The 20,082-nt window shown below is 38.0% G+C and overlaps 1 protein-coding gene across 4 annotated transcripts; it reads right to left on the reverse strand.

The window, feature by feature from the left end:
- Window positions 1-1,095: 1,095 nt before the first annotated feature.
- Window positions 1,096-20,014, reverse strand: LOC146731662 (uncharacterized). Of its 4 annotated transcripts, none has more exons than XM_085492767.1 (3): window positions 19,816-20,014; window positions 3,250-3,421; window positions 1,096-1,957 (listed from the first exon to the last, which is right to left on the reverse strand). In XM_085492767.1, the coding sequence occupies exons 2-3, from the start codon at window positions 3,366-3,368 to the stop codon at window positions 1,336-1,338; spliced, it is 741 nt and encodes a 246-aa protein (XP_085348893.1). In that variant the 5' UTR covers window positions 3,369-3,421; window positions 19,816-20,014; the 3' UTR covers window positions 1,096-1,335. The 4 variants fall into 4 exon arrangements, with proteins under 4 accessions (XP_085348893.1, XP_085348894.1, XP_085348892.1 ...); XM_085492768.1 differs by lacking the exon at window positions 19,816-20,014 and adding an exon at window positions 4,099-4,326; XM_085492766.1 differs by lacking the exon at window positions 19,816-20,014 and adding an exon at window positions 3,884-4,128.
- Between the last annotated feature and the right edge of the window lie 68 nt (window positions 20,015-20,082).

A 20,082-nucleotide genomic window follows, 5' to 3' on the forward strand; every position in this document is an offset into this window, starting at 1 on the left:
AGACCTCTTGTAAAGTCAACTCGTGGTCGGTGATAAGCCCCCAGCTTATTCTCAAAAATAACATCAACATTCTTGCTGTTCGATAAACAATTACATAGTTGTGGTCGTCTTGTCACCTTGCCATGGAAGCGAGGCAACTATAATATTGTAAGAACGTATGACTGCCTGAAGTGTTAAAGATTGGAAAATCTGGATGGGTAATGTCAGAAAAACTGTGCAAATATTCATCTTTCCTTCCTTTAGTTAAGTGTTAGTTCGTTTTTGAATTTGCTGAAATTTTCAATTCGGCTAACGCCACCCCTCCCACTACAGAGTGTGGGCTAGTTGTTAGAGAAATACTTTATCACAATGTACCTGTTGCTGCCATTACACAAAGTTTTTGTAAGACATCGAATATATTCATTTTTGAATGGTTTGTAGGGAATATTCATTCCAAAACTAATCGGCACCACGTACTTCGAAAACGAGGGCTTGGCTAGCAGTTGTTCATGTTTTTACAGTATGTTTTTTTTTTTTGTACACATTCTAAAAGTTATCGATGAAACGTTCTCATTACTGTCACTAAAAATCGTTTCACGCAGCTCAATTGATTTTAATAGTATCAGCTTAAAAGGTGGTGGTCGTCGCGCCGCGTTCTGTTATATATGGGACATACACAACGCGTGTGAATTACTTTTTTTGTTGACATGAAACTCGAAGGCGCGCTGCGTGACGACCACCGCCTTTTAATGTGAACGCTAATTGTTTTCTTCTACTTGTTTTTTTTTTAAATATGGTGAATAATTTGAAACATTTCCATACACCTTTTAGCTCTATATAATGTCATTAATATGCCCAGTGTAACGGACAGAGAACGCATTCGCATGTCTGACATTGAATGTAATTTCGATTGAGAATACCGCCAATGTCAAACGCTCGAGGGACTTCCGGTATGATGCATTTATACTAGACAATGAACGGAGAGTACCCCCCCCCCTCCCCGATTTAACCGGTCCATATTATGGAACGTTTGGTTACATTGCAGCAGGTTACGTGTAACATCATTTTAGAACTACCGATTACACAAGAATATTACAAAAATAGTAATTCCCTAAATTATCTTTTATTTTTGCATTTTATTTGTCTTGAATTATGACTGAAAGTAATCATTTATTAATATTATTTATTAAGTTTGTTATTGCATGTAATCTTGTAACTCTTCTTGTGAGAACGAATGCCTGATAAACGAAATGCGCGTACATCCTTTTAATATGAAACATCGTGAAGAGTAAAATTAAAGCATATCTGTCAAAAATTATGTTGTATGTAATTTCAAGTATTTTTTCATTGACAATATCAGAGTTGCATAATACTTAGAATGCCATGTACATCCTTTACAATGTAATCAGCATCTGCTTTCAGTTCATCTTCGCTGTAGGTGCCGGTTGGTACACCAACTATCCATCCTAATCCAGCAGACCTACCCATCCTACTATCACCGAGGGTATCGCCAACAATCATTGCATCTGAAGGATGGATGCCTAATCGCTCGCAGATCATCAATGCGTTATGGGGGCTTGGCTTAGATATGGAATCTTCATCAGTGCCGCACACCATCGTGTCAACCAGCTGACCTAATTCTAATATCTTTACTACTCTTTCAGTTGACTCGCGTCCATCCCCAGTGCATATGGCAATTTTAATTCCATTCTTTTTTAGGGTGTTCATAAGTTTCTTCACATCTCCAATGGGGTTCACCCCAGTTGTTGCTAAAATGTCTTTTCCAAACCAACATTTCTCCATCACATCCTCGGCTTTTTCCACTCCTTCTCTTACCAGAAATGAACACAGTTCCTTTTTTATTAGATCATCGTTTACTTCTGTCATGATTCCCTTCGTCATTCTTCTAGTTTTTTCGTCATACCCAAGAAATTTGTAGAGCCTGTCTCTGAATTGTAGCTTGGTTTCAGCCTCCATGCTACAAAAATATAAATTTAGAATTGTTACAAATGTAGATGATTTGACTAAGTATTACGTTTGCCCGAATAAACGTGTAGATCGTATCACTATAATTGGTTTATACCACGAGCTGGTATAGGTGACATCCTTTAAGGAAGTGTGTAGACCATGGTTTTTCCACAGTCCTTGAGTGGTTTTTCGACGCCTATCATGTGATTCACCTGGGCATTGCGACGTTTTCGAGTTTCGAATTGTTCTTATAAAATACAGTAAAAATTGATGAATTTATATTATATTCGAGTGTTATTAAACAATATATTCATTCATTTAAATTACCGAATTTAGGGAATGACAACACGGGTTGTTTTTCGTACTTACCTAACTGGAAAACCGCCAATGCACAGGTGGAAAACTAACTCAATTTTACTCGGTATATGATAGAATTTCACACAAATACTGCCTGGTAAACCTACGCTCTCATAAACTATCAGGTAAACTTCCTAACGAATTACGCTCACCTACACCGGCTCATGGTCTAGTTGTTGTGGTTGTTGTTGTTTTTTTCAGACTTGATAAACAGTTTATAAAAAAAAATCAGAAATATGAGCAGATACACAAATTGCATATAGTTATTTTTATTATAAAAGGTATTTTCCAATATAAATAATGATAGTTTTTCTTTTTTTAAACCAGGCGGTGAGTTGCATGATGCGATTGGTTGCGTTATGTCCTAATTTATGAATAATTCATTACTACAAAAAGTTTGTCGATTTTAGGGCAAATAAACAAAATATTACTATTATATATATGTAGCAAGTGTTTTAATAAACAAATTTGTTAAAATGTTGTAAATAGCAATTTTGATCAACGGTTTTTGATCGATGTTTTCGTCGTATACGGAAATCAATATTATATGGTATTCATGTTATTAAGCAATATACTGAACACTCTGAAAATCACAATGAATGTAGTTGGATATTGCTTATTTTCTACAGTGTGAAAGAAGGGCGCCCTCACGTGCGATTCCTCCTTTGTTCAAAACCATGTGTTTTTGGTTTTTGTTTTGCTTCGAAACTGCACACATACCGTCGCAATAAAGTATCATACACTCGACGAGTTGATCAAAACTAATTGGTAAAATGGCGCTTATTTCAGTACAAAATTGGGAATTAAGAACATGATGAAGCAAAAAAAAAAAAAAACTCGTTTAAAACATATCATGAAATGATTAAAAAACTTGACCTACATCATATCGCGTCTTGAATTAATTCATTTCAATGTAAAAATAGTCGGTGACTGAATTTACGTTACCTTTGTGCCAGATGTCTCGTTAATGGACCCATCATAGCATGTACACATATCAAAGTACCATCTTTGTCAAATATCACTAATGCAGGTGTTGTGGGTCTATTGCCAGTCTTGTCAGTCATTCTTGTAACACTCTTACGGGGTAGAAGGTTGTTAGGATGCTCAGTTCAGTTACCTGAAATAACGAACCATTAAATTGCGTATACATTTAATTATTAATTGTGCAGTTAGCTTATTTAAAGGGCGGTGGTCGTCGCGTCGCGTTCTGTTCGATACGGGACTCACAGCGACGTACACAACGCGTGTAAAATACATTGTTTGTTTACATGAAACGAATCGTGGCAATTTTTGTAGTTTATGTCACTTAGTGCAAAATAATATAACAACGGTATGGGCTTTTGTCACTGCTGTCGGAAAATCAGAGAGAGAGAAAAACTCACGTTGAGTATGCTGCAGTAAATTTTAAAAGAGAAGATCGCCAGTTTAAATGTCAATGTGCATGAATACTTGAACTTGTGAACTCTAGCCTAAATGCAACTTGGTTATAGTTCAAAGGTCGTCCATTTTGATGGATAAAATAATGTATTATATTGACTATAATGCTGTGTTAAACAGCGACATGATAACTGCAGTATACCGATCACTCCGACTCTCTATCGATTGTTAGTAGATACGATAAATATCAGCAGCGACATACAGCTACGAATACTATTATTTCACAGATATAACAGGCATCACAGTCACGGCCAACCGCCCTTGTATAATGTGTTTATGAAAAAATAGTCTGGCTTCCCAAAATCAACGGTTACACGGGTAGAAACACCGTGCACTGGTATAGTTACACCAACTTACCAGCGCCTCGGTCAGAGTTCATATAACAAATAGTCTTGAAAACAGTACGTTGTGGTATGTTTGTTCGGTATATATCACAGGGGCTTGACGATCTATTCGTCTCAATGCGTGGACGTCTATGGGGCCGTGCGACTATGTCCCGCGCCGGTAAAGGACCTTACCCTTGCTCAAAATAATAGAAATTATGGAATTAAAACAGTTTAGTAATGTAAAGCAAGCATATGTTATTATATTTAATCATCACGCTCCGAAACTACAAAAATCACTAATACTTGTTTCCGGCAGATCAGCTTGCACTATATATAAGACAATTGCTGCAGTTTATGCAGCTCTCTTGGTCATGGTATACGTTGCGGGCGAACAGAGAGCTGCAGTTCCCTTCCCTAAAGAAATGCACAGATTTTTAAATATGCCAGTTATGTATCATTAAAATTGTGATTGTAATAAAATTACCTCGACTTGTAGGAAAAAATAGACAAATATGTTCTCAGAAATATATCTGTTACTGATTACAGCAAGCTTTAAGCAAATTTGCCCGTGTAAATGAGACTATTTCACGTTAAAACTGTGCCGAAGTGAAACCTCCGATTGAACGCCGCCATTTTGAAGCCGACCTCTATCACGTGACTTGGCTCTTTTAGTGAAGAGTGTAATCACGTGACTACAGCAGACGGCTGTCGCATACGACTTGTTTACCACTTCCGTGTGACTGAGAATGTTCTAGAACCGTACTGTGTCTGGGTGGAATTTTTAGAAACTGGTTGAATAGGTAATGGGACATTCCAGAAATTTGTAGGAAGTTCCAGACTCATTATGTATGCTGATGTAATGGTCTATTTATAGACAGTGTGGGTATATATAGGGGAGTTGTTCAGCACTGAGATCAGATCGGAGATCTCGTTGAGTTGTATTGGAGTTCGTGTATCTAGTTATTGGAGTAGTGGAGTTTTACCGAGTTATTGTACTTGATGTTTGCAGAGTATAATAATACCAGTACCAGTTGAAACCTCATCTGTTGGCTCCGTGTTCGTATTTTATCATCGCCGCCAGGGACGTCTTTTTGTTACTGTTGCCATTTTGGTATTTGAACCATCACACCTGTACTATACCAATTACGGTAATATTACGTTGCGTGTGACATCTGGGGGCTCGTCCGGGAACAGTGAAGACATATAGAAGACAATATGGCCAGCGAGATGAAAGATATGTCAAAACAAGAGTTGATGGAATGGGCGGATGAACTGGGAATGACTGGAGAAGACAAAAGGAAATTTATTTTGGAGCAATTGAGTTCTCAGCGGGCTGACAGACAAGCGGCGAGGGAAGAGAGGAAGGCCAAAATGGAAATAGAAGCAGAGGTAAGGAAAATGGAGATTGAGGAAAGAAAGGAAAAGTTACGGCTGGAAGCTGAAGCAGAACAGCGAGAAAAGGAAATGGAGATTGAGGAAAGAAGGGAAAAGTTACGATTGGAAGCGGAAGAAAAGGAAAGAGAATTTGAGTTAAGGAAATTAGAGCTGCAAGCAGCAATGCCGGGGTTCCAACAGGCTGATTTTGGCGGTCAACGAAATGTGGTCAGTGATGCACAGTCACCAAAGTTGCCTGCATTTGTTGATGGTAAGGATGAACTTGATAGTTATTTATTGCGGGTTGAGAGGTTTGCAACGAATGCGAGTTGGCATAGAAATGGATGGGCCACAAAATTGAGTGCGCTGTTGACTGGTAGAGCACTGGAAGTATATTCCAGGATGTCCGACACTGATGCAGTTGACTATGATCGTGTGAAGGTGGCGCTGTTGACAAGATACGATTTCACAGAGGATGGGTACAGGAAGCGATTCCGTGAAATTAAACCTGAAAGTTCCGAGAGTCCTGACCAGTTAATTGTGCGGCTTAAGAATTATTTTGCTAAATGGGTTGAGTTGTCAGGCACTGCAGCAACATATGATGGTGTTACCGACTCGATGGTGAAGGAGCAGTTTATTGGTGCCTGTACAAAAGATCTTGCAATTTATCTTAAAGAAAGAGCACCCAAAGATTTAGATGAATTGGCAGTAATAGCAAAGAAGTACCTAGTGGCACATGGTCGACAGTTATCCACAAAGGACCAGGTGAGGCGTAACGATAATAAGACAGCCATTAGAAATACTGATGTGGGACAGGGTAGTAGTATCCGGTGTTATGTATGTCAGGGTGTTGGTCATCGAGCAGTACAATGTCCATCCCGTGTTACTGATGTCAACCATGACAAAGGTGGACAATGCCTTCAGTGTGGTGCTATAGGACATGTGGCTAAGTTCTGCCGTAGTGGACAACACAGGGGTCAAGTAAGAAAGAGTGTCAAACCCAGCACTACTACTGGTGCAGCTGCAGTGGTTAAAGAGGAGTCTAATATCAGTGCTAGCTGTGCTGTTCAAATTAACGGTGACGTGCCTAAAATGGTTGAGAAGGACCATTTGTTGTTAGCATCGGGGGAGCAGTTAAAGGTTGTGAATGGTGCATGTATGGAACGGAGTGGCGTTGTGGAGGACAGGACTTTGCCTGTGGGTCAAGGGAAGGTTGGTGACACAGTTGTGACCATGTTGAGAGACACTGGGTGTAATGGCATTATAGTCAAGAAGAGCTTGGTACCAGATGACCAGTATACAAAAAAGATGGGTCATATGTTGATGGTTGATCGTACTGTAAGAAGGGTTCCAGTCGCCATGGTGGAAATTGATACGCCATATTTGAGAGGCGCGGTTGAAGCATTATGTGTGCAGGACCCAATCTATGATTTAATTGTTGGGAATGTGCCCGGAGCAAGACCACCAGATGACCCGGATCCAGTGTGGAATGTGAGTGGAGCAGTAACAACCAGAGCGCAAGCGAAGAAATCTGGTAAGGTGAAGCCTCTCAAAGTGTGTGATGTAAAGACTGGAGCACATGTAACAAAAGACAAATTAATCGAGATGCAGCAAGCAGACACATCGTTGAAGAAATATTATAATAGGAGAGAACCAGAAGTGAGAGGGCACCATACAACCGAGTTCCAGGTATATGGAGGCTTGCTATATCGTGTGTATCGGGATCGTTCAGTTCCAGGAGGCAAGACGGTACGTCAAGTGGTTGTGCCGAAACTGTTGAGGACTCGTGTTATGGAGATTGCCCATGATTCAATATTTGGTGGACACATGGGGATAAAGAAGACAGAAGACCGGATTGTGACTAGCTTTTATTGGCCTGGGCTACATCAAGATGTTACCAGTTTTTGTAGGTCGTGTGATGTGTGCCAGAAGACTGTTTCAAAGGAATCAGTTGTGAAGGCCCCATTAGGTAAGATGCCTTTAATTGATATGCCATTCAAGCGTGTGGCTATAGATTTGGTTGGACCAATTGCACCAGCCAGTGACGGGGGTCATCGATACATCTTAACTATGGTGGACTATGCTACACGGTATCCAGAGGCCGTTCCACTTAAAAATATAGATACAGAGACTGTAGCCGAGGCGTTGATTGACTTTTATAGCCGATTGGGGATTCCAGAAGAAGTACTAAGTGACATGGGGACTCAGTTTGTGTCAGAATGCATGCAAGAAGTATCAAGATTGCTTAACATTAAGAGACTGACGTCTACGCCCTATCACCCCATCTGTAATGGACTGGTGGAAAAGTTTAATGGCACTTTGAAGAAGATGTTAAAGCGGTTGTGCCATGAACAACCAAGGCAATGGCATCGGTATATTAGTGCTTTACTCTTTGCGTATAGAGAGGTACCACAGGAGTCAACTGGTTTTTCCCCATTTGAGCTGTTATATGGTCGAATGGTTAGAGGCCCAATGAAGATCCTTAAAGAGTTATGGACCGAAGAGAGCGATACTCCTGAGATAGTTAATAGTTACCAGTATGTGTTTGAGTTGAGAGATCGGTTAGAACAGACTTTAGAGATTGCTCAAGAGGAATTACAAAAGGCACAGAACCGATACAAGTGTTACTATGACCGTAAAACGAAGAAACGAGTGCTTAAGGAAGGAGATAAGGTGTTAATTTTGCTGCCAACTGACAACAACAAGCTATTGATGCAGTGGAAGGGTCCTTATGTGGTGGAGCAGGTAATAGGCGAAAACGATTATCGAGTGAGGGTAGGTGACAAGGTGAAGACGTATCATGTAAATATGTTAAAGTTGTATGTTGAGAGGGAGATGTCACCTCAACCAGATGGAAGTGAGACAAGTTACTCACCAAATACGGCCATAGACTTGATGAATGCTGTGCGCGCAGCTACAGCGGGGTGCAACGAGTCAGATGAAGAGAATGCTGTAGATGAAGATGATCTTCTAGAGTTAGGAACTTGTAAAGCCAAGAAGTCAGGTAAAGATGTTCAAATTGGTACAGACCTGACAGAAATCCAGAGAAATGAATTGGTGGGTTTAGTCAATACTTATGATAAGGTGTTTACTGACTTGCCAGGAAAGACCAAGATAATCAGTCATAAGATTGACCTGACAAATGATACACCAATACGATCTAAGCCATACTCACTACCATATGCAATAAGGGAGAACCTTAGACAAGATATTGAAGACATGTTAAAAATGGGAGTAATCAGGAAGTCCACATCACCCTATGCGTCACCGGTGGTGATTGTAAAGAAGAAGGATGGATCGAATCGCATATGTGTAGATTATAGGAAATTAAATAAGGTCACTGTAACCGACCCTGAGCCAATGGTAACAACAGGGGACATATTTCAGAGGCTACATAATAGTAAGTTCCTGTCAAAAATTTATTTAAGTAAGGGTTATTGGCAGATACCAGTAGCTGAAGAAGATATACCAAAGATAGCATTTGTTACTCCCGATGGAACTTATGAATATTTAAGGATGCCATTTGGAATGAAGAATTCGGGAGCTACTCTGGTGCGGGGAATCAGGGAAATATTGTCAGGTATGGAGGGGGTTGGAAGCTATATAGATGACCTGATAGTTTATTCAAGCTGCTGGGATGAGCATGTTCAAGTATTATCTGAGTTGTTACGAAGACTGAGGGCAGCGGACATAACAGCTAGACCATCCAAGTGTGTTCTGGGTGCAACATCAGTAGAATTCCTGGGTCATGAAATTGGACACAATTGGGTGAGTCCGAGTCACGACAACATGAAAAAAATTCGAGAAGCGCAAAAACCAGCGACCAAGAAAGGTGTCCGATCATTCTTTGGGCTGGTCAATTACTACAGAGACCACATCCCCTTATTCGCAACTATTGCAGCACCCCTGAGTGATCTACTAAGGAAAGGACAACCCAACAAAGTTGTATGGGGAGAGGCTCAGGAGAAAGCATATAACACTTTGCGGGAATACTTATTGGGCAAACCAATTTTGAAGTTACCAGACCCACAGAAACCATTTGTGTTGCGGACGAACGTGTCTCAGGTAGGAATTGGAGCAGTACTTATGCAGAATCATGGTGAGAAGCTTCATCCGGTTGCGTATGCAAGTAAGAAGTTATCCGATGCAGAAAAGAAATATTCAACTGTAGAAAGGGAATGTTTAGCCATTGTATGGGGGCGTGAATAAATTTTGCCTATATTTAGCCGGTGTGGAGTTCATTTTGCAGACGGATCATAAACCATTGTCTTACCTGGATAAAGCCAAGTTTGCAAATGATCGAGTGATGAGATGGGCGATGACTCTGCAGGGATATAATTATCGTGTTGAGGATATTCCTGGACGGGACAATGTGGTAGCGGACTACCTGAGTAGATTGATGGATTGAAGAACTTTTGAACAGTATAGTAGAATGTTGTTCGTTTATGACTGTATTTCATATTTTATTATATTCTACTGTATGTGATTTTCGATTTTTTGTACTCAGAGCTTTATTCAGTTCGATTTGATATATTGTATTGTTGTTTTATTAGGCTTTCAAGTCCCTTCAGGCTTGAAAGCCTATTGTTTTTGTTAAGTTTATTATTATTATTATTAGGCTTTCAAGTCCCTTCAGGCTTGAAAGCCTATTGTTTTTGTTATGTTTATTATTATTATTATTATTATTATTATTATTATTATTATTATTATTATTATTATTCTTCCGCCAACTTCAAACGACTTCTTCTCTGAAACGGCTGGACCGTTTTGCCTGAAAATTTGTATATACCTTCTACATGTCATGCCATTAAAAGTGACTGAAACAGATTTTCGATTAGTCACGTGGTTCGGCCGCCATCTTGGAACTCATTAAATATGCATGTCTCTTGTATCTCAAAAACTATTGCATGTACAAACATGGAACTAACGGTATATTGAAGGCAACTGACAAGAGAATTGGCCAAAATATTCGTTGACCATATATGGTCATAGAACTCATTTAATATGCATGTCTCTAATATCTCAAGCGCTATTCCATGTACAAACATGGAACAAACACTATATTGAAGACAATAGAAAAGAGAATTGGCCAACATATCCGTTGACCATATAAGGTCATATACCTCATTAAATATGCATACCTATAATATCTCAGGCACTATTGCACATACAGACATGGAACCATTGCTATATTGAAGGCTTTGGACAAGAGAAATTGTCAACATCTTCAATGACCGTATATGGTCATATAACTCATTAAATATGCATGTCTCCAATATCTCAAGCACTATTGCATGTACAAACATGGAACTAACGGTATACCGAAGGCAATGGACAAGATAATTGACCAACATATTCGTTGACCATATATGGTCATAGAACTCATTAAATATGCATGTCTCCAATATCTCAAGCACCATTGCAAGTATAAACATGGTACCAATGATATGCTGAAGGCAATGGACAAAAAAATTGGCCAACATATCTGTTGACCATATATGGTCATAGAACTCATTTAATATGCATGTCTCTAATATCTCAAGCGCTATTCCATGTACAAACATGGAACAAACACTATATTGAAGACAATAGAAAAGAGAATTGGCCAACATATCCGTTGACCATATATGGTCATAGAACTCATTAAATATGCATGTCTCTAATATTTCAAGCAGTATTGCATATACAGACCGAGTACCAATGCTATAATTAAGGCAATGTAAAAGAGAATTGGCCAACATATCCGTTGACCATATATGGTCATAGAACTCATTAAATATGCATATATATAATATCTCGAGCACTATTGGAGTTAGAGACATGGAAATAGCGCTATAATGAATACATTGGGCCTGAACGTCGTGTAACCTACACGTATATACATTGCACAAATCAAATCTTCAAACTTTTTTTTCAAATTTAATGGTGTTATGGCCCTTCAGGCTTGAAAGCCGTTAATAGCTGCTCTGCAGCTATATTTATTAGGCTTTCAAGTCCCTTCAGGCTTGAAAGCCTATTGTTTTTGTTATGTTTATTATTATTATTATTATTATTCTTCCGCCAACTTCAAACGACTTCTTCTCTGAAACGGCTGGACCGTTTTGCCTGAAAATTTGTATATACCTTCTACATGTCATGCCATTAAAAGTGACTGAAACAGATTTTCGATTAGTCACGTGGTTCGGCCGCCATCTTGGAACTCATTAAATATGCATGTCTCTTGTATCTCAAAAACTATTGCATGTACACACATGGAACTAACGGTATATTGAAGGCAACGGACAAGAGAATTGGCCAAAATATTCGTTGACCATATATGGTCATAGAACTCATTAAATATGCATGTCTCTTATATCTCAAGCACTATTGCATTTACAAACGTGAAACTGACGCTATATTGAAGGAAATGGTCAAGAGAATGAGCCAACATATTCGTTGACCATATAAGGTCATATACCTCATTAAATATGCATACCTATAATATCTCAGGCACTATTGCACATACAGACATGGAACCATTGCTATATTGAAGGCTTTGGACAAGAGAAATTGTCAACATCTTTAATGACCATATATGGTCATATAACTCATTAAATATGCATGTCTCCAATATCTCAAGCACTATTGCATGTACAAACATGGAACTAACGGTATACCGAAGGCAATGGACAAGAAAATTGGCCAACATATCTGTTGACCATATATGGTCATAGAACTCATTTAATATGCATGTCTCTATTATCTCAAGCGCTATTCCATGTACAAACATGGAACAAACGCTATATTGAAGGCAATATAAAAGAGAATTGGCCAACATATCCGTTGACCATATATGGTCATAGAACTCATTAAATATGCATGTCTCTAATATTTCAAGCAGTATTGCATGTACAGACAGGGTACCAACGCTATAATGAAGGCAATGGAAAAGAGCATTGGCCAACATATCCGTTGACCATATATGGTCATAGAACTCATTAAATATGCATATCTATAATATATCAGGCACTATTGCACATACAGAAATGGAACCATTGCTATTTTGAAGGCTTTGGACAAGAGAAATTGTCAACATGTTCAATGGCCATATATGGTCATATAACTCATTAAATATGCATGTCTCCAATATCTCAAGCACTATTGCATGTATAAACACGGTACAAATGCTATATTGAAGGCACTGGGAAAGAAAATTGGCCAACATATCCGTTGACCATATATGGTCATAGAACTCATTAAATATGGATGTCTCTTATATCTCAAGTGCTATTCCATGTACAAACATGGAACAAACACTATATTGAAGGCAATAGAAAAGAGAATTGGCCAACATATCCGTTGACCATATATGGTCATAGAACTCATTAAATATGCATATCTATAATATATCAGGTACTATTGCACATACAGACATGGAACCATTGCTATATTGAAGGCTTTGGACAAGAGAAATTGTCAACATGTTCAATGCCCATATATGGTCATATAACTCATTAAATGTGCATGTCTCCAATATCTCAAGCACTATTGCATATATAAACATGGTACCAATGCTATTTTGAAGGCACTGGGAAAGAAAATTGGCAAACATATCCGTTGACCATATATGGTCATAGAACTCATTTAATATGCATGTCTCTAATATCTCAAGCGCTATTCCATGTACAAACATGGAACAAACACTATATTGAAGGAAATAGAAAAGAGAATTGGCCAACATATCTGTTGACCATATATGGTCATAGATCTCATTAAATATGCATGTCTCTAATATTTCAAGCAGTATTGAAGTTAGAGACATGGAAATAGCGCTATAATGAAGGCATTGGGCCAGAACGTCGTGTAACCTACACTTATATACATTGCACAAATCAAATCTTCAAACTTTTTTTTCCAAATTTAATGGTGTTATGGCCCTTTTTTCTTGAAAGCCGTTAATAGCTGCTCTGCAGCTATATTTATTATTATTATTATTATTCTTCCGCCAACTTCAAACGACTTCTTCTCTGAAACGGCTGGACCGTTTTGCCTGAAAATTTGTATATACCTTCTACATGTCATGCCATTAAAAGTGACTGAAACAGATTTTCGATTAGTCACGTGGTTCGGCCGCCATCTTGAAACTCATTAAATATGCATGTCTCTTGTATTTCAAAAACTATTGCATGTACCAACATGGAACTAACGGTATATTAAAGGCAACGGACAAGAGAATTGGCCAAAATATTCGTTGACCATATATGGTCATAGAACTCATTAAATATGCATGTCTCTTATATCTCAAGCACTATTGCATGTACAAACGTGAAACTAAGGCTATATTGAAGGTAATGGTCAAGAGAATGAGCCAACATATTCGTTGACCATATAAGGTCATATACCTCATTAAATATGCATATCTATAATATCTCAGGCACTATTGCACATGCAGACATGGAACAATAGCTATATTGAAGGCTTTGGACAAGAGAAATTGTCAACATGTTCCATGACCATATATGGTCATATAACTCATTAAATATGCATGTCTCCAATATCTCAAGCACTATTGCATGTATAAACATGGTACCAATGCTATATTGAAGGAACTGAGAAAGAAAATTGGCCAACATATCCGTTGACCATATATGGTCATAGAACTCATTTAATATGCATGTCTCTAATATCTCAAGCGCTATTTCATGTACAAACATGGAACTAACACTATATTGAAGGCAATAGCAAAGAGAATTGGCCAACATATTCGTTGACCATATATGGTCATATAACTCATTAAATATGCATGTCTCCAATATCTCAAGCACTGTTGCATGTATAAACATGGTACCAATGCTATATTGAAGGAACTGGGAAAGAAAATTGGCCAACATATCCGTTGACCATATATGGTCATAGAACTCATTTAATATGCATGTCTCTAATATCTGAAGCACTATTCCATGTACAAACATGGAACAAACACTATATTGAAGGAAATAGAAAAGAGAATTGGCCAACATATCCGTTGACCATATATGGTCATAGAACTCATTAAATATGCATGTCTCCAATATCTCGAGCGCTATTCCATGTACAAACATGGAACAAACACTATATTGAAGGAAATAGAAAAGAAAATTGGCCAACATATCTGTTGACCATATATGGTCATAGATCTCATTAAATATGCATGTCTCTAATATTTCAAGCAGTATTGCATGTACAGACAGGGTATCAACGCTATATTGAAGGCAATGGAAAAGAGAATTGGCCAACATATCCGTTGACCATATATGGCCATAGAACTCATTAGTTATGCATATATATAATATATCGAGCACTTTTGAGGTTAGAGACATGGAAATAGCGCTATAATGAAGGCATTGAGTCAGAACGTCGTGTAACCTACACGTATATACATTGCACAAATCAAATCTTCAAACTTTTTTTTCCAAATTTAATGGTGTTATGGCCCTTTTTTCTTGAAAGCCGTTAATAGCTGCTCTGCAGCTATATTTAGGCTTTCAAGTCCCTTCAGGCTTGAAAGCCTATTGTTTTTGTTATGTTTATTATTATTATTATTATTATTATTATTATTATTATTATTATTATTATTATTATTCTTCCGCCAACTTCAAACGACTTCTTCTCTGAAACGGCTGGACCGTTTTGCCTGAAAATTTGTATATACCTTCTACATGTCATGCCATTAAAAGTGACTGAAACAGATTTTCGATTAGTCACGTGGTTCGCCCGCCATCTTGAAACTCATTAAATATGCATGTCTCTTGTATCTCAAAAACTATTGCATGTACAAACATGGAACTAACGGTATATTGAAGGCAACGGACAAGAGAATTGGCCAAAATATTCGTTGACCATATATGGTCATAGAACTCATTAAATATGCATGTCTCTTATATCTCAAGCACTATTGCATGTACAAACGTGAAACTGACGCTATATTGAAGGAAATGGTCACGAGAATGAGCCAACATATTCGTTGACCATATAAGGTCATATACCTCATTAAATATGCATACCTATAATATCTCAGGCACTATTGCACATACAGACATGGAACCATTGCTATATTGAAGGCTTTGGACAAGAGAAATTGTCAACGTGTTTCATGACCATATATGGTCATATAACTCATTAAATATGCATGTCTCCAATATCTCAAGCACTATTGCATGTACAAACATGGAACTAACAGTATACCGAAGGCAATGGACAAGAAAATTGACCAACATATTCGTTGACCATATATGGTCATAGAACTCATTAAATATGCATGTCTCCAGTGTCTCAAGCACCATTGCAAGTATAAACATGGTACCAATGATATATTGAAGGCAATGGACAAGAAAATTGGCCAACATATCCGTTGACCATATATGGTCATAGAACTCATTAAATATGCATGTCTCGAATATCTCAAGCGCTATTCCATGTACAAACATGGAACAAACACTATATTGAAGGAAATAGAAAAGAGAATTGGCAAACATATCCGTTGACCATATATGGTCATAGATCTCATTAATTATGCATGTCTCTAATATTTCAAGCAGTATTGCATGTACAGACAGGGTACCAACGCTATATTGAAGGCAATGGAAAGAGAATTGGCCAACATATCCGTTGACCATATATGGTCATAGAACTCATTCAATATGCATATATACAATATCTTGAGCACTATTGAAGTTAGAGACATAGAAATAGCGCTATAATGAAGGCATTGGGCCAGAACGTCATGTAACCTACACGTATATACATTGCACAAATCAAATCTTCAAACTTTTTTTTCCAAATTTAATAGTGTTATGGTCCCTTTTCTTGAAAGCCGTTAATAGCTGCTCTGCAGCTATATTTATTATTATTATTATTATTCCGCCAACTTCAAACGACTTCTTCTCTGAAACGGCTGGACCGTTTTGCCTGAAAATTTGTATATACCGTCTACATGTCATGCCATTAAAAGTGACTGAAACAGATTTTCGATTAGTCACGTGGTTCGGCCGCCATCTTGGAACTCATTAAATATGCATGTCTCTTGTATCTCAAAAACTATTGCATGTACAAACATGGAACTAACGGTATATTGAAGGCAACGGACAAGAGAATTGGCCAAAATATTCGTTGACCATATATGGTCATAGAACTCATTAAATATGCATGTCTCATATATCTCAAGCACTATTGCATGTACAAACGTGAAATTGACGCAATATTGAAGGAAATGGTCAAGAGAATGAGCCAACATATTCGTTGACCATATAAGGTCATATACCTCATTAAATATGCATACCTATAATATCTCAGGCACTATTGCACATACAGACATGGAACCATTGCTATATTGAAGGCTTTGGACAAGAGAAATTGTCAACATCTTCAATTACCATATATGGTCATATAACTCATTAAATATGCATGTCTCCAATATCTCAAGCACTATTGCATGTACAAACATGGAACTAACGGTATACTGAAGGCAATGGACAAGAAAATTGACCAATATATTCGTTGACCATGTATGGTCATAGAACTCATTAAATATGCATGTCTTCAATATCTCAAGCACTATTGCAAGTATAGACACGGTACCAATGCTATATTGAAGGCACTGGGAAAGAAAATTGGCCAACATATCCGTTGACCATATATGGTCATAGAACTCATTAAATATGCATATATATAATATCTCGAGCTCTATTGAAGTTAGATACATGGAAATAGCGCTATAATGATGGCATTGGGCCAGAACGTCGTGTAACCTACACGTATATACATTGCACAAATCAAATCTTCAAACTTTTTTTTCCAAATTTAATGGTGTTATGGCCCTTCAGGCTTGAAAGCCGTTAATAGCTGCTCTGCAGCTATATTTTGAAATTGTTATCGTATTCGTATCATTGACGTCGTTGCTAGTCATGTAATATTATATGTTATAATATTCTTGAGAGGGGAGGCATGTCGTATACGACTTGTTTACCACTTCCGTGTGACTGAGAATGTTCTAGAACCGTACTGTGTCTGGGTGGAATTTTTAGAAACTGGTTGAATAGGTAATGGGACATTCTAGAAATTTGTAGTAAGTTCCAGACTCATTATGTATGCTGATGTAATGGTCTATTTATAGACAGTGTGGGTATATATAGGGGAGTTGTTCAGCACTGAGATCAGATCGGAGATCTCGTTGAGTTGTATTGGAGTTCGTGTATCTAGTTATTGGAGTAGTGGAGTTTTACCGAGTTATTGTACTTGATGTTTGCAGAGTATAATAATACCAGTACCAGTTGAAACCTCATCTGTTGGCTCCGTGTTCGTATTTTATCATCGCCGCCAGGGACGTCTTTTTGTTACTGTTGCCATTTTGGTATTTGAACCATCACACATGTACTATACCAATTACAGTAATATTACGTTGCGTGTGACAATAGCCATCGGCGCCTGTCTGGGACAGCGCTTCATGTGACGAAACAACGGCAGACGGCTTTTTATAATTTTAATTTCATTTCACCATTAAGTGACACATCTTTTTTTGAAAAAAATCAAATAAAGTACATGTATTATTAAAAATATTTTTTTCAAGCAGTTTTATTTATATATTGTGAAAAATCTAAAAATAATCTTGTAACTTGCCAAAGAGTGTTACAAGTGACAGGAGCAGACAGCAGACAGCATGGAATTCACAAAGGACAAAATTGTTGAGTCTTTTGACCAGAATCTGAAAGATATTTTTAAATTTGACCTAAAAGCTCAACAAGTAGAAGGTACTACTTGTATTTTAAATAATATACACACATTGGCCATATTACCAACAGGGTATGGCAAAAGTATGATGTATATTTTACCACCAATGCTCCTCAATATTATGCGGAAAGAGACAACAAGCCAACGGGGTAATGGGTTTCAGCTTTAGAACATTCACTAATGCATTGTCAACAGTTTCTGAGGTTTTAAGTCTAGATGCAATGGATTGCCTGCGATACCCTTTAACTTTTTTCTGAAACTCATCTCCACAATTAATACAAAAACATGCCATTCTCAATTTTCAGTTAAATTGTCAACTGCGCATGCTTCGTCATTGTCATGTGATCAGGACACATGACAGAGGTCATCTTGAAATCTGTCGTTCAATCGATTAAATTACGTTCGGTCTAATTATACACAGAAATATATACTTTTCAAGAAGAAATAGTCCTTCATTTTCGGTCAGTAGATACCTAAGATGTTTGTGTTTGCAAGGATAACTTTTATTCGTTTTAAATTTCATTGAAATCGTTCGATAACATCAAAAATAGCGTGCGCCCCGGGATCCCGGGGCGGCGAACTCTGCGGTTCTCAATGGACGCGATCTGCAGCTCTATGGCCGCAACGTAATATCAAAATAGCTTAAGCGGCCAATAAGAGCTGCTAAACCACAGTCACTTGGGGGCTGAAAATCAATAAATACTAATTTTTAAAAAAAAAATCATCCGCTATACGTATATAAATAAGACAAATAAGACAAGGGAGGAAACAAATTATGCACACATTTTTCTAGCTGCCGAAAATCATACCTCAAAATACAAAATACCTTGTTCAAACCAGTTACGAGTGCTTATAAGACATTGAACTATCGCAAAATGTTGTCCGATTACATATAAATCATATATTTTTCCAGATTTTACGCATTTATGACGAAATTTGACATTTTCTATTCTCTGTGATACCAGCCTTCAAGTTGTGTCAATCTGCGCATGCGTTCGCGCCCTCAAACGCCACGCTGCATTTCCTTTCTTTGTTGCCAGAATTTGAAATTCTCAACTATGCATAATCATTTATACACAATTCTATATTGTCTTACCTGTCTTTCTCGATTTAGTTGAAATATCAAACAGGATGCTTCAGATTTATCTCGAATGATTATGCATAGTTGAGAGCGCGTTTGATTATGCATAGTTGAGAATTTCAAACTCTGGCAGCAAAGAAAGGAAATGCAGCCCTGGCGTTTGAGGGCGCGAACGCATGCGCAGATTGACACATTCCAAAATTGCTGTCATGTCATGTCATGTCAGATGAATCGAGCTGCAAAGTAGGCGGAAAAGAAGTGGAAACTACATATTCTCGACAAATTTACGTTTTCGATCAGCAGCTGTGTAGCATAAGATCACTCCACAAGGAGGGACTGTGATAAGATGCATGTTAACGAACGGAATTATTACATTTCCGGTTGAAATAATAACGGGTGTAAATGAACAACTGGGAGGGCCATGCAAATTGCATTTCCCACGACGCACTGGTGCAATCCGGAGATTGCGGAGTCGCGGTTTAAAGACCCACTACCTCCCCTTGTACCCGAGCTTCCCTTGAAATTCAAATTGTAAATACTGTCACGCACCTCCACCACCCAAATCCTTCAACTTTTGAACAGCTGCATCGATACGCGTGAGATTTTTGGCCAAAATAATGACATTGTCACCTTCTTGTGCAAATGCTTTCGATATCGCACCTCCAATTCCGCGCGATCCTCCAAAAACTAGACAAACTCTATTCATCTTTACACTCAAAACATGGGCGCAGCCATTTTCTGAAAGCGGACGACGAGTGCATCATGGGAATTTGAGCAATTTAACCAGTATTTTGTTATTTGATTTTTCAACACGAG

The sequence above is a fragment of the Saccoglossus kowalevskii genome, chromosome 18 (genome assembly GCF_978046115.1).
Source record: "Saccoglossus kowalevskii chromosome 18, keSacKowa6.1, whole genome shotgun sequence".
In the NCBI taxonomy this organism is placed as follows: Eukaryota; Metazoa; Hemichordata; class Enteropneusta; family Harrimaniidae; genus Saccoglossus; species Saccoglossus kowalevskii.

Excerpts from the sequence above, each read along its gene's own strand:
- LOC146731662 (XM_085492767.1), bottom strand. The coding sequence starts at position 3,368 with ATGACTGACAAGACTGGCAATAGACCCACAACACCTGCATTAGTGATA. Across the intron at positions 1,958-3,249 it reads ACGAGACATCTGGCACAAAG|CATGGAGGCTGAAACCAAGC; the intron begins GTAACGTAAATT and ends ATATTTTTGTAG.